Source organism: Xiphophorus hellerii, chromosome 8 (assembly GCF_003331165.1).
Source record: "Xiphophorus hellerii strain 12219 chromosome 8, Xiphophorus_hellerii-4.1, whole genome shotgun sequence".
NCBI classification, from domain to species: Eukaryota; Metazoa; Chordata; class Actinopteri; order Cyprinodontiformes; family Poeciliidae; genus Xiphophorus; species Xiphophorus hellerii.
In genome coordinates, this window is record NC_045679.1 from 26,014,187 (window position 1) to 26,033,763 (window position 19,577).

At 41.0% G+C, this 19,577-nt stretch overlaps 1 protein-coding gene across 1 annotated transcript; it reads left to right on the forward strand.

Moving 5' to 3' along the window:
• The first annotated feature begins 233 nt into the window (after positions 1-233).
• Positions 234-16,544, forward strand: brap (BRCA1 associated protein). The gene is made up of 13 exons (XM_032570736.1): positions 234-623; positions 789-950; positions 1,699-1,888; positions 2,825-3,014; positions 3,379-3,492; positions 4,581-4,729; positions 5,046-5,121; positions 5,221-5,359; positions 7,371-7,480; positions 7,562-7,651; positions 7,729-7,832; positions 8,833-8,972; positions 15,527-16,544. The coding sequence occupies exons 1-13, from the start codon at positions 545-547 to the stop codon at positions 15,754-15,756; spliced, it is 1,773 nt and encodes a 590-aa protein (XP_032426627.1). The 5' UTR covers positions 234-544; the 3' UTR covers positions 15,757-16,544.
• The last annotated feature ends 3,033 nt before the right edge of the window (positions 16,545-19,577 follow it).

The following is a 19,577-nucleotide window of genomic DNA, read 5'->3' on the forward strand; positions in this document are numbered from 1 at the left end:
CTGTGAAAAATTACTAAATGTTTTTCTGAGATATTTAATTTGTCAGACAAATATCCGACATTTGGAAGATTCTTAATCATTTTTAGACCTCTTTGGGTTTGACTTTTTTTTTTTTCCTCCTCTCCTCCCCAGCAACTTTCTAGGAGTTTTTTTTTCTTTTCTTTTTTCGCGAGCGAATTTGAGTTGAGTATCTTATAATTACGCGTCCTTACCAGTAGGGGGCACCAAATCATTCCGTAGCTTTTTATGGTGTAGAGGAAGAATTGGATCCCTCTAGCATTAAACCACCTAGCTGAAGTTTAGGTAGTTGAACGTCATAACACTAATATAATGTTTACATTTAAAAGCAGGGAAGTTAATACATTGTTTGGCTAAACTAAAAAAAGATATTCGATCTATTTTCTTCTTTTTTTTGGTGCTCTAAGCTGATAGTTTTGGGGGCGCAAAGTGAACTGCTAGTCATCCAGCTAGCCTTGTGGAGCTAGCTCAGCTGTCAGCTGTTTGTTTTTGTTTCTGTTAAACTGCTCTCTTTCCCTTTTAACACATGAGTGTTTCGCTGGTTGTTATCCGTCTGGAAATAGCCGACCGGTCTCCTTTTCCACGAGGTTTTCAATACTCTGCTGGTGAGTGAGCATTTCCGAGGTTCTATTTTGAAAGTTAGTGCTGAGCTAAAGACTAACCAGCAGCGACAGTAAAAGCAGCTCTGCTTCGCTTGGCCTGGGTGTTGTGCTTGGTTTAATGTTGAGGGGGGTTTTGTGCCGAGATGATGCCGTTTGTTTCACCTCTAGTTGAAGGCATGTCCGAGGAGGAGCTCCGGGAAAAAAGTCTCGGTTTAGCCAAACATGCCCTGAGTGGGAAGAGTGAGCTGGAGCGAGCAGCCATCCTGCACCAGCATATGGGCAGCAGAGCCGTGGGGGACATGGTGATAGAAACCTATGAGCCCGCCTCAGGTAAGCCTTTATACATATGAAGAGCTGGGAACACATTGCTGCTCCTTGTGCTTAATTTGACCTCGACACAAACCACCAACCTAAACACTGTTAGAGACCGTGTGCACTCCATGAAGGAAACGTGTCTGTTTTAGCAGAGTATTGCGCTCTGTCACAACACAGAAGTGGTTCCGAGCAGGGGTTCGATCCATTTTACTGTCTCTGGGAAGAGATGGGCAAAACAAGTCCATTCTGTGGAGCTTTGTAGCTTTTTGACGGACTTGACCAGCCTCCTGCCCATGTCTTGGTGCCACAAACCACAGGAGAGACGGCAAGCGCAGTTGGTGGTAACGGCACTTCCGGTGTCCGCATCCCGGCAGCTGACACTGGGGCGAAAGAGCTGCTGCTGCTGCTGTTTTGCGGGATGTCGATGCAGGTGTTCTGGCAGCTGCCACTTTCCATCAAGTAAATGCCGTCAAGTAAAAGCTTGAACTAAAAGCTTCCTGGAGATTTTTAGAATCTCATGTTTTGTTCTTTAGGCATAACTACCTATAGAATCCTTCGTCATCTTCCTCTCCTAAATCTAATTGACAGCAATTGTAAACACACCTTACTTTCAGAATCTACTGCTGATGGAGGGCTTTAAGTGACTCAGGCTTGGTTCTGAGTGTTTGTGTAACGTTAGATCCAGAACTGATCACACTTTTATGATTTTTAGCAGACCATGGTCGCTGCCTCTGATTGAGCTAACGTTTCTTTCCTCGTGCAGCAAGAAGTGACGAAGGAAGCAGCAGTCCTCAGAGTGCGCAGACTGAGACCCCGGTTTCCCAGGAGACCAGCGGCGCCTCGCAGGCGGCTCCGGACTCGCCCTCCAAGCAGCTACCAGAACAGATCTCCTTCTTCAGCGGGAATCCGTCGGTGGAGATCGTCCATGGCATCATGCACCTCTACAAGACCAAGTGAGTGGTTGTGTTTCCTGATCGGACACGTTCAGAAAACTGATACTGGGTTCCGTCTGCTTCCAGCCTGGAAGACGATGGAGTTTAATGTCAGTATTTTTCACATCTGGATAACTATGGAGGAAAAAAGAAAAGAGAAGGGATTTTATTTCCAGTCCAGGATCCCATTGTCTAAACAGCTCCTCTCTTTTTTCTTCCTTTCTGATATCCTTCCTTCCATCTTACCTTTATCTCTCCTTTGTTTTTCCTCATTCTCTCTCTTATTTCCATCCTTTTTCATCTTTTTTTGTCCTTCCTTAACTTCTTTGACTTACTTCCTATTTTGTGTCCTTCCTTCTGTCTTTCCTCTCTCCTTGTTTCCTTCTATCTTTCCTCAGTTCCTTGTTTTCCTATCTTCTTTTCTTATTTGATTCCTTCTACTTTAGTTCCTCACCTATTTCCTTAGTTGTCTTGTTCTTTCCTTAATTTTTTCCTAGTTTCCTTCTTTCATTAGTTTGTTGCTCGTTTTTTTCTTCTTTCCTAAGTTCTTTGCTTGTTTCCTTAGTGCCTTTCTTGTTTCCTTCTATTTTCCTTAGTTTTTAATGTTTTTTCATAGCTTATTTTTAGTTTCTTCCTTATTTCCTCAGTTCTTTCCATCTTTCCTTTTTATTTCTTGTTTCCTTACTATGTTTTTTCCTCGTGTCCCTCTTCCTGCATGTCTTTCCTTCCTGTAAATTCATGGCTGATGTGTCATTTTTGTATTTTACGTTCTAATTGATTGTAAGGCACTAAGAACTCTGGATATTCAAGTTTTTTCAAATCTGTCACAACCCTTAAGCCTGACGTGAACTGGGATGTCCTGCTGCTCTCCTTAATTACTACAAATACAGCATTAAAATACATAAATCAATCTTTTTGTGAATGTAAAACGCCTTTTTTTGTCCAATCTGGCCACAGTAAGATGACGTCGCTGACCGAAGACGTGCGGCGCAGCGCCATGGTGTGCATCCTGACCGTGCCGGCCACCATGACCAGCCACGACCTCATGAAGCTCATGGCTCCGTTCAACGACGTCATGGAGCACATGAAGATCATACGGGACTCCACTCCCAACCAGTACATGGTTCTCATCAAATTCTCCTCTCAGGTAACTCCGTCTGGTTGTTAATGGGTTAATCCAGAAAACCAGACAACAAATTAGCAAAGCAGCTCCGCGTTGTTACATTTGGGGCAATAAAATGTTTATTTTTTTTCATTTAAATAGAAATTTAATTTTAGCATTTGCAACATTTAAATGTATTTCTTGTAATATAACATTGCAAAGAAAATATCCAAGCAGAATCTTCCAGTCTGTAAATATATTCCACTACTCTTATTTTTATTTATTTTGGTGAGCATTATTAACATTCTGGAAGTCGGATCAGCCAATCAGGAGCGCCTCTGCTGCTCCAGGTCACTGAGCCGTGACTCGACCTTTTTTCTCGACACGCCGTCTGCTTTGCGTCTCCCAGGCCGACGCCGACAGCTTCTACACGGCCTGCAACGGACGCCAGTTCAACTCCATCGAGGAAGCGGTGTGCCAGCTGGTCTACGTGGAGCGAGCGGAGGTCATAAAGTCTGAGGACGTAAGAATGCTTGTCGTTTCCTTCTGAACCTGCTGCGTTGCTCTAATTCCAAGAACAAATTCCCACAAGGCAAGTGGCTCAGAGGTCTGTTAGTGAGCCGTCAGTTTAAGGTGGCGCGTGTTTGGACAGACGGACGGCTCAGACATGCAGAGCTTTGGGCTCAAAGGTCAAGGCCAGGTAAGCTCTGTGGCTTCTTGACCTCCGACCTTAATCACTGAACCATGTGGGAGAGTCGCTTGGCTGCAGGTGAACAACGTTTCTGGGAATTTTTTTCCAGTAAGCACAGAATCAATCGCATAAAAAGTTCAAATGATAATTAATATTTTTTGAAGGAAAAATTTGTCTAGTTTGGCGTCACAGTTCATTTTGTTTATGGTTTGGTTGTGTGTGTGTGTGTGTGTTTTTATTATTTCCATTTTGTTTATTGTTGCACCGATGTGATATTAATATCTGTATCGGTCCTGATACTGAAAAAAAAAAAAAAATTCTAGATCAGGTATCGGTGACAATGAGTCCCATCCATAAGGGCAGATCTATTCAGTCTAATTCTATGTTTTGTGCTCTGAGTAGCAGCATTTTATTGTAATTAGATTTTTACGTTGTTTTTGTTACAATTTTTATTGTTTATTTTGCATTGGATGTTATAATCTCAATTTCACTGACTGAACAAGTGAAAGTTGTAAAGCTATTGGTGCATCCCAGGTTTTTGCTCGTTTTATTTTGAATATTTCGAATATCTTCCAAGTTCCAGTGTTAAATGTTCTATACAAAATGAAAGTATGTTTGTTTTTGAGAGAGCAAACTTGCATTATTATCAATACTTGAAAATGGCCTCAGAGCAACAATATTATTGTTTAGTGAAATAGTTACTGGAATAGTTTACTTTGTCTCAACGTTATTTTTGTATGGATTTGTGGTTTGTTTTTCCAGATGAATTTGTTGTCCGTATTTAACATTTCAGCTTTATTTCAAACAAAACTAGTCTTTACTAGCGTCTCGACCCCCGACCGTCGACCTTTACTGGTCTCTCCTTCCTCTGTACATTTAATTCCTTCATATTTCTCCTCTTCCCGTCTGTTCTGCCGCAGGGAGCCAGCCTGCCGGTGATGGAGCTGACCGAGCTGCCGAAGTGCACCGTGTGCCTGGAGAGGATGGACGAGTCGGTCAACGGCGTCCTCACCACCCTCTGCAACCACAGCTTTCACAGCCAGTGTCTCCAGCGGTGGGAAGACGCCTCGTGAGTCGAACGCACAACCCTTCCTTCTCCGAAACGTTGTTTAACACTCGGTTAACGTTTCGATCTGAAAGCTGTTGTCTCTTTTTTGTTTGTTTTTTTTTTTTTTTACCTGACTCGTTTCCGTCCTCCATGTTTGTTCTTCAGTCAGTTTCTCGGTGCCGGTTCGGCTGCGTTTCTCTAATTGTCTCCGCTCCGTGTTTCCGCGTGATTCTGGACGTCTCTCTCAGCTTTGTGTGACGCGTTTGTTCTGCTGTGTGTGTTTTTCTGTTTCACAAAGGACCTTTGACCTGAGCTGAGTGTGCTGTGTGTTTTCTAGGTGTCCGGTGTGTCGGTACTGTCAGACGCCAGAGCCGGTGGAAGAGAACAAATGCTTTGAGTGCGGCGTGCAGGAGGTGACCAATCACTCTCTGAGAACGTCACAACTGACTGATGTTGTTTATTGAACTTTTCTTTTAATTATTCTGTTTGTTTTGTTTTTTTTTCCCCTGCAGAACCTGTGGATCTGTTTGATCTGCGGGCACATCGGCTGCGGGCGCTACGTCAGTCGGCATGCCTACAAGCACTTTGAGGAAACGCAGCACACCTACGCCATGCAGCTCACAAATCACCGGGTGTGGGACTACGCTGGAGGTACGGCGCTTTTGATGACGCGGTTTGTGTGGGAAAACAGGGTGGCGACTGCAAAGGAGGAGGTCTATCGATAGGAAACCATTTCTGTTGTTGCTGTAATGAATTTTGTCCACAAGGGGGCAGAAGAAACCCTAAAAATTTCCAAAAGGGAATCTTCGTTTTCATTTAGAGTGGAATGACTAACTTACAGATAAACTGTAAACCAGAACAGGGCAACAGCTCCATGTGATTTTAGTTTATTATTGTTTTGTTATTCTGATGCTAATCTAGGTTGTGATTCTAGATGTGGTGTTTCTGGGTTTCTTTGTTCGAGATTTTGTTTTAGATTTTTTTTCAAATTTAAAACAAAGAAACAGTTTTGAACATAGCCAACGTTTTGATTGGCTGCGGTTCCCTGCGGGTCCGCCTCGTGTTTCTGGCCGGTGGGAATGTTTCCTCTGCTCCAGTAGTGATCTGGTGCTGAGTTTGTGTCTTGATTTTCTTGACCTGGTGGAAGCATAAGGAGCTGGCACTAAGTCAGCAGTAGCACCAGATAAACTGTTAGAGGGAACATTTCTAAAAGTTATCCACCTGTTTACAGAACATGTGTGGCTTTTCATTCTTCACCATTATAGTTCAGACTTCAGAGCAAATTGAGTATGAGAAGTAGCCTCCTGGTGTGTGTGTGTGTGTGTTTTAAGAGAGGGAGAAGTAAGACATCATGGAGCCACAGTTTACTCAACACACAGTTTTCGAAAAATTAGTAACTAAGTCAGAGTTCTTCTGTTTTTCTTACCTGTCTGCCACAAACACGGATCAGTTCTTACTGGTTCAACCCAAACTAGCAAGTTGGGACTAAAACAAGCTAACAGTGAACCTGATGCTTCACTTGATATAAAGTGGATATTTTAGTTCATTGTTTTGCAGAACAAAACAATCAACCACTTTAAATGGTGAATTAAACTGAAACAAGCGATTATTTTACTAATCGATTATTCTGGTGATTGATCGATTAATCGGATAAAAATTATTGCCACATTTTGCAGATTTTTCATTTCTTTCATTAAGCTTATTTTGTCCAATATTAAAAATGCAATTTTGTTTCCTTTTTAAAAATAGTTAAATATTTGATTGCCTTAAATCCAATAACGACACATTCCTTTAACGTACGTTTGATCAGTTCTACACGTACAAACCTACTTTTCACAGAATTTGTTCTGTTTTGGGTAGAATATATTTACAAAGTTTTTTTATGTTAAATGCAAAATTTATATATATTTTGTTGACTTTTGCCTTTATTACTGCTGTAACTGTGTTGTTCTCTCGGCAAATGGCCTTTTTTTATACTATTATCCGATGAACGATTATTTGATCACTAAATTAGTCGATCATTATTTCAAGAATTGATTAATCACGACTAAGCCGATTAATTATTTCAGCCTGACTGTATAATTAATGTCTTAAAGACCACATGTAATTTGTACAACCTCAGCTTCCAGTTGGTGTTTTCAGCTCATTATGTTTCATGAAAAGGCCTGATGTGGGCAGAGTTTCCTGCCTTAGCCTCAACTGACCAAAGCTCACAGTTCCACTTAAAGTCTCAGTAGAGTTTTGCATACTAAATATGTTTACATTTATGATGGTAGGTAATCTTAACCTTGCTCCACTTGGCACATACAGAGCTTCCAATGGTTGTCATGGAGACTTGATAACACCAAGATCCCATTCTTCACTAAGTTTTGGGGGGCTTTTTTTTTTAAACATCTCCTTCCGTCCTGCTCTCTTACTGTGGTGGTGAGACAGATGTGGGTCCTGGTGACCCAGAGATGCACGGTGTCACGGAATCAGCCATTTCTGATCAACTGAAGAAAGGTTGAGAACGAATTTTAAAAATGCTTTAGTTACATTTATTTATTTTTTTAAAATCGCTAGGAGGATCAACAGTTGTCCCAACTATGATTTTCCTAGGTGTTTTTGCCTAAAAGAGAAAAGCCTTCCTGTAGTGATCGCTGTGCAACTCTGTGTAATGCAGATAACTACGTGCACCGCCTGGTGGCCAGTAAGACCGACGGGAAGATGGTGCAGTTTGAGTGCGAAGGAGACACTTGCCAAGATGAGAAAATAGATGCTCTCCAGTTGGAGGTAAGCAGTTATTTTTTTAGATGAGATTCGATTCCCCTGAACGAGCCCGGACAGATCCCAACGGTCCGCCTCCGTCTGCAGTACTCCTACCTGCTGACCAGCCAGCTGGAGTCCCAGAGGATCTACTGGGAGAACAAGATCGTTCATCTGGAGAAGGAGACGGCCGATGAGGTAGAGGAGCAACAACGTGTCTTGGTGTCGTGTCAGGTCGTGAGTTCTGGATCCAAACTCTTCGATTCTGCTCTCAGATCAACAACATGAAGGCGAAGTTTAAGGAGACCCTGGAGCGCTGCGACAACCTGGAGCAGCGATTCGGAGAAATAAGCAAAGAGAAGCAGAGCTTAGAGAAAAAGTAGGTTTGTCTTTTTAAATGGGGAGAGAGAGTGTGTGTGTGTGTGTGTACGATGTGAGCTCATGTATTTAGGCTTGCAACTAGTGATTATATTAGTAATCAGTTATTCTGACAATTAATCAGATAAGACAATTGGCACACTGCAGATTTTTATGTTTTTATTTAACCACTTAAGTTTACTTTATACAATATTAGAAATACATAAAAGATGCAAATAAACAAATTCAATTCATTTTTGAAATAAGAAAATAAAACATTTAGTTCCTGAAAATGCAGTAAAAACCTTCCATTATTGTAGACTTGATTATTTGTAGCAAAGGATGAATCTGCAGCTAGAAAGTTTCTGTTTGACTTAACATCAATATAGTGTAGAAATAATCTGGTAATTATTTTTTGGATTAACCCATTAATAGCTAGAAATCCTAAGATGCTAGAAGTTTTTTACAGAATTTGAACCAGGGGAAACTAAAATGGTCACTTGAAGTTCCAGGTAGAATATTTTTACAGACAAGTTTATTTTTAGTGTTAAATAGAAAATGTATATATTTTTGTGTAGTTTTAGCTTAATTACAGTTCTGAGTGTGTCGTTCTTCCAATAAACGATTAATCAATTATTAAATTAGCTGACGATTATTTCAATAATTGAGTCATCACAACTAAGCACATTATTGTATCTTGTTGCCATGGTTTTGTGACTGTTCAGCTGCTACTCCACTTCTTACAAAAACACACATTTCAGTAGATTTACCAACAGTCTTTACTGAGAAACTAAAGGAATCTGTCAATTCCAAAGAAACGCCAATATCTGGTCTAACCTGACTGCCGTTTCCCTGTATTGCATAAGTCAGACTTGTGCTTGTCACAATATTTTCTTGCAACAAAGATCTGAAAGTCTTGCTATTAATCATAGTGTTAAAGGAAAACGGCTCTTTTCCAGCCATGCTTGTTTTCTAAGGATGAAGTGGCAAAGCCACAGTCTTTACGTGTCGGGCTCTTTCAGGTGCACTCAGCTCAACGGTCGAGTGCTGAAGCTGAGCCAGGAGCTGAAGGAGGAGCAGGAGATGAACCGCTGCCTGAGAGCCAACCAGACGCAGCTGCAAGCCCAGCTGGCCGAGGAGGAACGCAAAGGAAAAGAGAGCGGTAAGTCATGGAGCTTCATCCACATTTCTGCCTCGGTAACGTCTGTCCTCTAGTATTACTTCAGTTTCCACGTCTCCTCATGAGTAGGAATATTGTCCACTACTTTTGTCTCTACAAAACAGGGGTCTCTTTCTTCTAACGGTAAATATTTCATCCAATGCGAAAACACTACACCAACATGTTATTTAGCAGAAGCTAATATTAAAGCACTACACCAACATGTTATATAGCAGAAGCTAACGCTAAAATGTTACACCAAAACCTTATTTGGCGGAAGCTAATGCTAATGCACTACACCAATACAATATTTGTTGCGAAAATGCTAAAGCGCTAACTTCAATTCAAAGCATATCTTCCCTTAAAAGACTACACACCTAGGGCATCAATTTAATTTGACATAATTTACATGTTTTAAGGCACTTAGATGTTGTACTTATGTTTATATTTTGCTCTCTACTTTGTTTTATTTTGTCGCTGTATGTTTCTTGTTAGAAATAAAGCTTTGGGACGGGGGGGGGGGGGGGGGGGGACAGGAGAACAGTCTAGAACCAAAACTTCAACACAGATGTCAAACTTTATTCAGCTAAAAGTTTACAAAACAGCAAAGTAATTTAGCGCAATAGAATTTATTAAGAAACTTCTATTTAGGGGAAGCTATGTGCGCTAATGGTTTTCAAAGTTAGCTAAAGCGCTAAACGAAAAATTAGCCCCGCTATTAGCGGATTAGCGGACATGTTGCTGCGACTCCAATAACAGCTTGCATGTCTGTTTCTGGAGGAGATCACAGAGAATACAGATTTACAGTCATTAAATAATATACATTGTATCACATTAGAATGACTGAGGCGATGTTCTAAAGAAGAGCGGGGGGAATTTCCTCCACGACAATTTGAGTGACTGACAAGATCTGATGGAAGATGACTACCTACACATTACAGCTGCCAAAAGTGGTTCTATTGACGGCCGTAGTTTATTTTTTCCATGTGTGATCAACTCATTTTCAGATGAACTTTCTCTCTCTGTGGAACAAATGGTGGGCCGTGGAGAGCGCTATGCTAAGAGAAATGACTGCTGGGAAATGTTTAGGGTGGTTTACATAATCAAATAAGTTCTTGCGCTCATTGTTATCCTGTTTGTTCCCGATCAGCTGCTCCTCTGCCAGGACCCTTTAGAAATGCCAGCTAGAACAGAATGATTTATTTTTGACAGAATATGGAAACGCACGCTCGGTCTCACTGTCTACTACTGCTTCCTCTTTACGTGGTCACATTTGCAAATGAGATGCAAATTACTGCAACACAACCAAGCCGCAGCTATAACTGAGTGTGATGGCCGTCTGCAAGCGGGTGGAGAAGAGGAGGAATGAGTCTTTATGAGGCAGATTCTCCTTTCTTGTTAGAATAAATGGCTTGAGGTGCTAACCTTTTGGAGTAACATTGTTTTATTTTAGTCCCACCGTTATTTTGTTCAGCTCTGCAATGTTTTCAGTCTACCTGTGAGTTGGCGTACCAGTAGTTTTCCTTCGACCTCTGGGTTTTTATTACAGGAAGCGTTCAGACAAAGCTCCCTCTCTACACATCCACCCTCTGTGGATTGGGACCTTCCCTTTCAGACTTTATGGTCCTCTCATAACCGCTGCAGCTTCCCTGTAAATAATGGCCTCGTAATGTTTCTTTTGTTGCGCCCGAGTTGTCGGAGGTCATCCTTTAGAAGTCAAACAAGCCTTTCATGCAGCTCACAAATCTTATCTTTGAGTATTCACTCCCATGTTACGACCTTTCTTCTGCTGCTCATGTAAGGTTTCCTCGGACGAGCTTCGAAAGCCATTTGTTTTTCCTTCAACATGTAAGGAGTGAGGATCGCTCATGTCCTGCTAAGTAGCAGCAGCAGCATGCTGTCATACTCCAAAAACATCTGTCAGGGCGGCTTTGAAAACACAACACAACCAACAACGGCTAGCTCAAGTGAAAAACATTGTTTTTATTTATTCAGTAGCACTCTGTTCTGCAGCTATCATGGGATGTTTCGCAGGATCTGACAAATTAGGCATAAGAGTAGGAAGCTGAGTAATCAGTGGAAGGTGCAAAGTTGTAGCTCCGCTCTAGAGCAAGTATACAAGTTTTCAGTCCATTAGAAGTCAAGTCAGTCAAGTTTATTTGTAGCACATTTGAGCAATAAGACAGTTCAAACTGCTTTACACCTTCAAAACATAATGCAGTAACTAATCATGAAACAAGCAATAAACATTACATTTTGTCAAAAGCCATTATCAAATTAATCACACATCAAATATGTTGATCAGTGTTCCACTTACTACTAATGAAAGGTGGCTCTAAACACCGGGCCCTCCCCCTGTATGTGTTTAAGCCTGGCGGGCCACCTTTACTTGCCCCCCGCCAGGCTAGGCATCGCTTATTATAAATAGACAAATGATGTCAAAGACAACTGATTTGTATTTACAATAGCCATTTGCAAATTATATAATCAGCTATTAACAGAATGTGGAAATGCACGCTCGGTCATGCGTTTCCACGTGACCGAGTGACCGTTAGCTTCCTCGTGAGGCACCGCTTATCAAACCAGAAAGGAACTACATCACCAGCCCAGCTGCAGCGCTTTTCTGGACTTTCCCACTTTGCACGAATCACCATCTATTTGGTATTATTTTGGGCAATGCAAACTGTCTGAACAAACATCAGCTTTTCGTATTATTTGGAACTTTTTGGGATTTTGAACCAGTGCTTTCAATGGGTTTTTGTCCTCTCTCTGATCCCGTCCCACCAGAGTGACCTGATACAACAGCAGATCTTTAGACCAGTGTTTTCCAGCCCTGGTCCTCAAGGCACACTGACCTCTACGTTTTAGATGTTTCTCTGCTGTAATGTGCCTGATTCAACTGGCTGCTGTTCAACTAATGCCTTTTTATCAGCCATCAATTGAAATTAGCTGGGCTGAAGCAAGGAAACACCTAAAACACGCAGGGCAGTGTGCCTCGAGGACCAGGGTTGGCAAACAACCCTTTAGAAGACCTCTAGTTTTTGGTTCTGTGACACCAATAGTGAATATTGGTGTCACTAATATTCACTACTCTAATAGTTGAATAGATGTGGAAACGGTGACAGGAATGTGTCGGAGAGAGGAGTTTTACAGCTGCAACCCTGGAGCTGACCCATGTCCACCCCCAAAGGGTCCTACCCAGGGAAAGCAGGTGTGATGGCATTCTAGACCCGTCTTTCCAGGAAAACACTCCATTGAGCTGAGATTCTTGTGAAACAAGCTGAATCCATGCTTGGCAACGGGCAGGGTTACTTCCATGGCAAATTGGGAGTCTGATGTACCGGACATGAAAACGGTTCTTTTGGATTTTCTTAGATCAGTTGACACGTCTCCATGGATTTAAGCTTTTAGAACTTGGTGCAGATCAATTCTGGGTGTTAAAAAACCCAGAGTGAACACGCAACTCTGTTGGTTTGTTTTTATGTTCACCACAGATAGGAGTACTACTTCTTTTTTTCGGTCCGGTTTGTTTGGGGAGGTGTGACTGTGTAATCGAACTCTAATGCACACCAAAAAAAATAACCCTAACCCTCTGGTCATCTTGGTTCGATTAAAGTGAACTCTGGAGTCTGCTCCAAAAGCAGGAAGTGGACTACAGCGCAGGGCATTCTGGGTCAATACCAAAACAAACGTGGGGTTCTAGCGCTAGCTGAAGAAATTGCTACGGCTGCGAAAATCCAATGGCACTCCATTTTTGTTTACATTTTGTGAAGAAGGAAGTTGAACTCCGTGTCTTCTTCAGAGGTTTTTGTGTCATTTCCCTCAGTGGTTATTTTTGCAGCGCCACCACAGGCGAGGGGGGGAATAGGTTTTTCAATTCGTCTGTCACTCTAATCTTCCAGCATGTCTAATCTAATCGTATTGATCAGCTGAATCTGATGCAAACCCTGACCTGGAGAGGAGGAGACAGAATATTTTTTTATCTAAATACCAGATTCCTCTCTGCTGACATGTTGCCACTCCTCTTTGATCACTTTATCCCTGCTGCTTTCTCTGAAAGCACATCAACACACACACACCCCAGTGACTCCAGCAGGTCAACCAAAGGTGATTCGTGAAGAGGAGTTTGTGGTTGCACAGATCTGTCATTTGTTTTAAAAGATAACTTTTATTACATTTAAAAAATCTTAAAATTATTAAGAAGTAAGCTCATGTTTGTGTGGAAATTATGAACCACTTTGATTCCCTTGCATGTGCCGAAATGTATGTTGGCATTAAGGCGGTGCTTATTATTCTTGGCAGGTTAGCTAACTGACCTAAAGTACTGACTGCATCTACTGACGTTTGCTTCTGTAACAACAGCATTTCTCTGTTCTAGCCGACCAACACACACACTCTAACACCCATTAACCAGAGTGAGTGTGTTGACTCTAATGTGGCCATGGGAGGGTCAGTGCTACTGCTAACACTCCCTTCCTGGATCTGAAAGTGTCGGCCGTTAGCTTCCTCATGTGAGGCGCCGCTTATCAAACCAGGAAGGAACTACATCACCCAGCCCAGCTGCAGCGCTCATTTTTCTGGACTTTCCCACTTTGCACGAATCACCATCTATAGAAGCGTTTTGTTTTGTTTTGTTTTGGGGTTTTTTTAAATGGGGAATGCAAACTGTCTGAACAAACATCAGCTTTTCTCCTAGTATAATTTTGATGTTAATGCTGGTTCGGGGATTTCAAACCGGGGCTTTCGAAGGGGTTTTGTCCCCTCTCTGATCCCGTCTGTTTTTACTGCAGATGTCGATGCGGTTTGTAGAACGGCGAGAAATGTTTCCCTCTAAAAACAGTTGAAGTATGAAGATAGGGAAGCTAATTATTCAGTTATGTTAGTTGTTAAAATTGCATCAAGTATCATTTGTAAAAGTGCAGTCATCTTTAGAAAATTGGAATATGTGTTCTGGTAGCATATTAAAAACCACATTTTGATCAAATCCACATTTCTGTATTGAAAGTATTGTTGTTGTTTTTTTTGGTCTGATGAAATATTATGACCTTAAATGTGGTGTTTTCATTGGCTGTAAGTGAAAATTTGTCATAATTAACAGAAGTAAAGGCTAATGTACTGAATATGACTAACTGTTATGGATTTCTGTAAAACCAAGTGAATGTAATCTTTAGTGATAACGGAAACGTCTGTCTTACCTCACACCGTTCTACCTCAGTCCTTGTCATGATGACACATATTTGATAAAAAGACGTCCCTCCTACTGAGGTTGTGTCATCATAAAATGGTCTTAATATGCAAAGGGGTTTTTGTAAATTCCTGCTACTCCTACATTTAATCAGAACTGATCAGAAATGAATGGCTGATTGCCAGTATCCAGATTTTGTAAGACTTTAGAACGATGGTCATAGTTGTAGGATGAATGCTGTTAAGATGCATCCAGAATCAATATTCAGCTGTTTTAAAAAGAGAGTAAATGAGTATGTAGTTCAGCATCTTATCAGCACAGTTTGCATGGTTAGCATCGTTAGCTAAAAGAGGGGTTTTGTTAATGTGACCTGTCATCGCATAGCAACGGTGCATTCAGTTGTTCTTGGTTTCTGACCAGCCAGTCAATATCTCTGTAGTCCTCTAACACACGCTGTCCGCACAGCTTTAAAAGTCTTAAATTAATGTATCTGAAGTTAAAGCCTTAAAATGTCTTAAATTTGTTTTGTTTTTTAAAAAAATGTTAGTTGGCCTTAAATACGTTAATCACAGGTCTTAATTTCTGTCCTGTTTAATTATTGCCACAATTAGCATGGTTGTTAGCTAAACAACGATCTTTGTGGCAGAACTATTTAATCTCATATGTTCTTTTTCTTTTTTCTTTTTTTGTTTTTTTACCCCTCCAGGGGGTCTTTTTGTGGGCTCTAGTGTCCCTTTTTACGAAAGTAGGTTGACAGGAAACGGGGAAGGAGAGGAGGGAAGACATGCTGCAAATGTCATCGGGTCCGGGAGTCGAACCCGCGACGGCCGCGTCGAGGACTCAAGGCCTCCAAATACGGGTCGCGCTAACCGCTACGCCACCACGGCACGCCCAATCTCATATGTTCTATGTTGTTTTTTTCTCCATGGAGCTTTTCTGTCACTCAAACATTTGAGTCGCACGCAGACATTGAACTTCTGTTCTGTAACTCAAGGCAGTTGAGGCTACCGCTAACTAGATACTAGTATACCCTTGCTAGCTAGCGAGCTTTTTTGCATCCATCATGGGTATGTGTCTGTTTATCACCAGTTAACATTTGGACGACATTTGCTCACTTCTGTTAAAAACCCATAAAATATTATGTTCATTCTGTGCAAAAAAGCTCAGCACTGCTACTATATGAAATATACAATTTTCTTTTGTAGGTTTCTGTGGCGATTTGGGTCTTAAATTTCATAGCGGTCTTAAAAAGGTCTTAAATTTGAGTTTGTGAAAACCTGCAGCATCCCCATAATAAATAAAGAACCAAAATCTGTCTGTCATTAATATTTAAACAGATCATTTTTCTGTGCTTTATTGAAACGTGCTGCAGGCGAGCGAAAGGACGTGGTGATAACGGAGCTGCAGGAGCAGCTGAGAGACGTGATGTTCTACCTGGAGACGCAGAAGAAGATCGAACAGCTGTCCTCCGAGGCCCGCAGCGAAATCCAGGAGGGCCACATCAACATCCCGGCCGGCCAGGCGGACGGCGCCCTGGGCCCGGACGGAGCGGGCCCCTCGTCAGGGCGGGGCCGCCGAGGCCGGGGCAGGAAGAGGAAGTAGGCAGGAGCCCCAGTCTGCTGGGACGCATTCAGGAACCATTGACTGCAAGTCTTTCACTGCTGAGCTGTGGAGTTCCTTCAGCCTCCTGAGGAGGACAGCTGGACAGAACAGCAACCATGTTTTCAGCTTAAACGTTCGACTTTAAAGTAGCTTTCAAAAGGAAAAGTGGGACATCTCACAGATTTTGTGAGGATTCAGCTATTTCCTTTTAGTATTGCTGCTTTGGTTAAATAGAGTGTTTTATCTGTTTAAATAAGTGCTTGAAGATAAAACAAGCCTGATAAAATGATCTGAAATCAGATTTTCCCATAAGCGTGAAATCAGGTCCATAAGCAGGAGCCGTGCAGAAGGAAGATCAAATTTCCCTTTTTTACATTTCTCAGTCAGTGTTAACACTCCACAGGAAGGCAGGAAAATATAGACGGAAAAACATTTAATCAGTAATATTCATAGATTTTTTATGATCAGTAATCCACTGTGACAAGCTGAGCGGAACGGACTTTCTGCCCGAGTGAGTTCATTTTATCTCAGTGTTGCTTTTTTTATTTTTAGATCAAAGTTTCAACATTTTTTTGTAAATAATAAAAAAAAGAAATGGTAAAGATTTTCTCTTATTTTTTATTTTTATTCTGCTCTATTACTAGCACTGCAGCATATGACAGTACATTGGGACCATTGTAGGTAAAAAAAAAAAAAAAATTCTTTCCTTCAGAAAACTCAGATTTTGAGATTCATAGAAATGTTGAAATTTTGCTAGAAAAAAACCTCAGAAATTTTTATATTAGGAGAAAAACTTGGAAATTTCAGTTTCAAATGTCAAATTTTCTTTTTTCTAAAAAAAAAACAACTGAGATTAATCTCAGATTTATTTACTAGTAAATTTTTGACTTTTAAACTCAGGAATTTCCAGGTTTTCTGTAAAATTTTCTGAGATTTTGTGGTGGAAATCTTCTCATTTTTTCTTTTTTTTTCTGTCTCCAGTGGCCCCAGCATGTCATTTTCATAGAGAAAAATCTACTTCAGATTGGATTTAGATGTGATCTTGTTGCGGAAAAAGCTATAAAGTAGACCAATAGACAGATTAAAATTTTTTTTTTTATTTTCTCCTGTTTTTGTATTTACTGTACAAAGAACACTTAAGTTATTGTCATGTATAGTATGAAGCATTATTTTGATCATGGTTTGTTTAATTTTAAAATACAAAGGGTTTTTTTTCGTGATACTTTTTTGAGTGTTTTGTTCTGTCATTTGACTAGAAAAGTCGACGCATTCACAGGGTGTTGGGGGGGGGGGGGGGGGGGGGAACTAAAGATCTTCCTTACATATTTCTCCTGCTTGTGCTTTCCCCCCCTTACATATCTCTCTCTCTCTCTCTCTCTCTATATATATAATACACATTTTTTATTTTTAGATTAACATCTCAACATTTTTTGTTATTATTTATAATAAAGATATTCTCTTTTTAGCTCTGCAATTAAAAAAAGTGTTTACTAAATTAGAGCAATCTGCCGCTTTACAAGAAAAAAAACTTCCTCTTTTTGTCTGTCAGTCGTGTCTTTGCTGTATTATTCATTAAGAAAACAAGCTGCTCTACATGTTGCCCAAATTAATTTTTTAATCATTTTCTCAAAGGATAAAAAAAGACACCTTTTTTTTTTTAACCAAGTTGTCAAACTATCTGCCAAGTAGCAATATTTCAGATATGCCTCTTGTTGAGTTTCAGCGGCAACAAAGTCAAAAGTGCAGCTTTCAGTCTTGTGTTGAGTGACACGGCGGGTCTCTGACTAATCCCTCTGCTTCCCACTGCAACACTAACAGTTTACGCGCAGCTGCTTGCTGAGAGTAAACTGTGTACAGAGGCCGAGCGCCGCGGCTCGCAGACATGCAAACTTCCTTCTGACGGATTCTCAACTGTCACACGGGCTGCAGGGGAACCGTGACGGCTTCTGTGTGAAGCATGCTTGGCGTGACCCAGTTGACGGGCAGCGATACCGGGGCGGGCAGATCACACTCTATGCAAACATGATTCACACCTTTTCTATTTATATCCCCCGTAAATAAATAAGGGCCAGATGCGTGCAGATAGGATGTAGCAACACCTGTTTTCAAAGTATATAAAATTTTTTTAAAAATCCCCCTTTTTTTTTTTTGAAAATGTGAATCAATAAAGTGATGCCAGCAAAGTGATCAGAAACCAAAGATAAAACTTCCACTAACAGCTGGCTGTGTGTCCACTCCCCCCCCTCAGGTCCTCTCCACCTTCCTGCTGCGATATGTGAACAGCTGAGCTCAGCAAGGCGGTGGGCTGACTGCTGCAACCCACTCAGCCGGCGGAGTGAAGCAGTGTGAAAAAATAAAAAATGCGGTTCTAATAAGAAGGAAGGAAACGTGAAAAAGCTTCAACAGAGTTCAGTTACATCATCAAGGTTCTACTTTTTTTTTTTTTTTTGGAGCAGAGGATGAAGACGTGTCACAGGCCCGGTTTGTTTCCAGTCGCGTTTGACGCCGAGATGAAGGTGGAGGCATCTGGATCTACCTGCAACCAGCCAACCAACAGGAGATCCAGTTATTTAGTTTACAGTAAGCAGCTGGAATGCTGCTTTGCACGTGAGTGTGTGCTGCTGATCAGAGAGGGGTGTGTGTGTGTGTGTGTGTGTGTGTGTGTGTGTGTGTGTTATCTACCTCACAAATCAGAACCGACATGCTGGAGTTTTTCTGTCCTTTATGCATTTATACTCTCCATAGCAACATGTTGGACAGCTATGTCAGATTTCATGACACTCAGCAGAATTTGACAGCAGCCATATTGGATTTTTTTTTTTTTTTTTGCTTAACTTTCCAACCTTTCATCAAGTCACTGACTTCTTTTTTCTTTTTTCTCTTTTTTTCTTTCAGATTTCTAAATCAAAAACTCAAACTTCTGAGTTCAATTGAAAGCACCGTTACACCTCCCGGAGTGCTAAAATACTTTAACGCAACAGAATAAAGACGAACCTTTATTGCAGCGTTAAACAGCCGCTGTGTGACATTTGAGTTTGTGTTCTAAAAATAAAAATCAAGAAGTTGCAGAACGGAATAAACCGCTTGCAGCGAAAACCAGTGAGATTTCCTCATCGTCCTCATCTTCCTGCCTCCCTGCGAAGAGGAGCCGCAACACTTGTATTTCCTGTTCGGTGACCTATAATAAAATGTGTTAATGTTGTTATTAAAACAAGTGACTGATCTGGTGAGAGAGAAACTCAGACCGTTTTAGTTCTGCAACCTGTCACTATTGACAAACACATGGCAGCCATTTTGGATTTTGCATTGGTGAGGATGGAAAACCTCAAAGAATATTATCAAAGAACTTATCCAAATAAAAGTTGGAATAAGTTGATTGACACCCAGTGAGTTTGATTTTGCAAACGTGAGTGGGGGTGATGGTGAGGGGGAGGAGTTGACCTCTGATGACCTCTGGACACAATTTTTTCCTTAATATCTTTAAAATGATATCAAAAATAAAACTTCGTTTTATTAATATCAATATCTTCAAAACAAAAGCAGCACAATTGAAAATATGTATTCTAGTTGAAAGTTGGGGGGGGGGGGGGGCTGGTTGACCTTTCATGACCTCTGTTTATTATTAATATCTTTAAAGGGATAGCAGCACAAGCGAAACTTTTTACTGCACAAACCAGCAGATTTGAAGAAGGGGGGGGGCAACTTAGCTTAGGTCAGTAATCCTGAATACTGTTAAATAAAGGCCACTAGTGCAGAAAAAAATACAAAGAAAAAAAAAACATGGTGCGTTTCATTTGCTTGAATTTGTCATTTCCGGTTGG

Bases quoted from the DNA above. Each gene is read 5' to 3' on its own strand.
- brap (XM_032570736.1), top strand. From the start codon at position 545: ATGAGTGTTTCGCTGGTTGTTATCCGTCTGGAAATAGCCGACCGGTCT. The intron at 951-1,698 runs GTAAGCCTTTAT...TTCCTCGTGCAG, and splicing joins AACCTATGAGCCCGCCTCAG to CAAGAAGTGACGAAGGAAGC. The intron at 3,015-3,378 runs GTAACTCCGTCT...TGCGTCTCCCAG, and splicing joins TCATCAAATTCTCCTCTCAG to GCCGACGCCGACAGCTTCTA.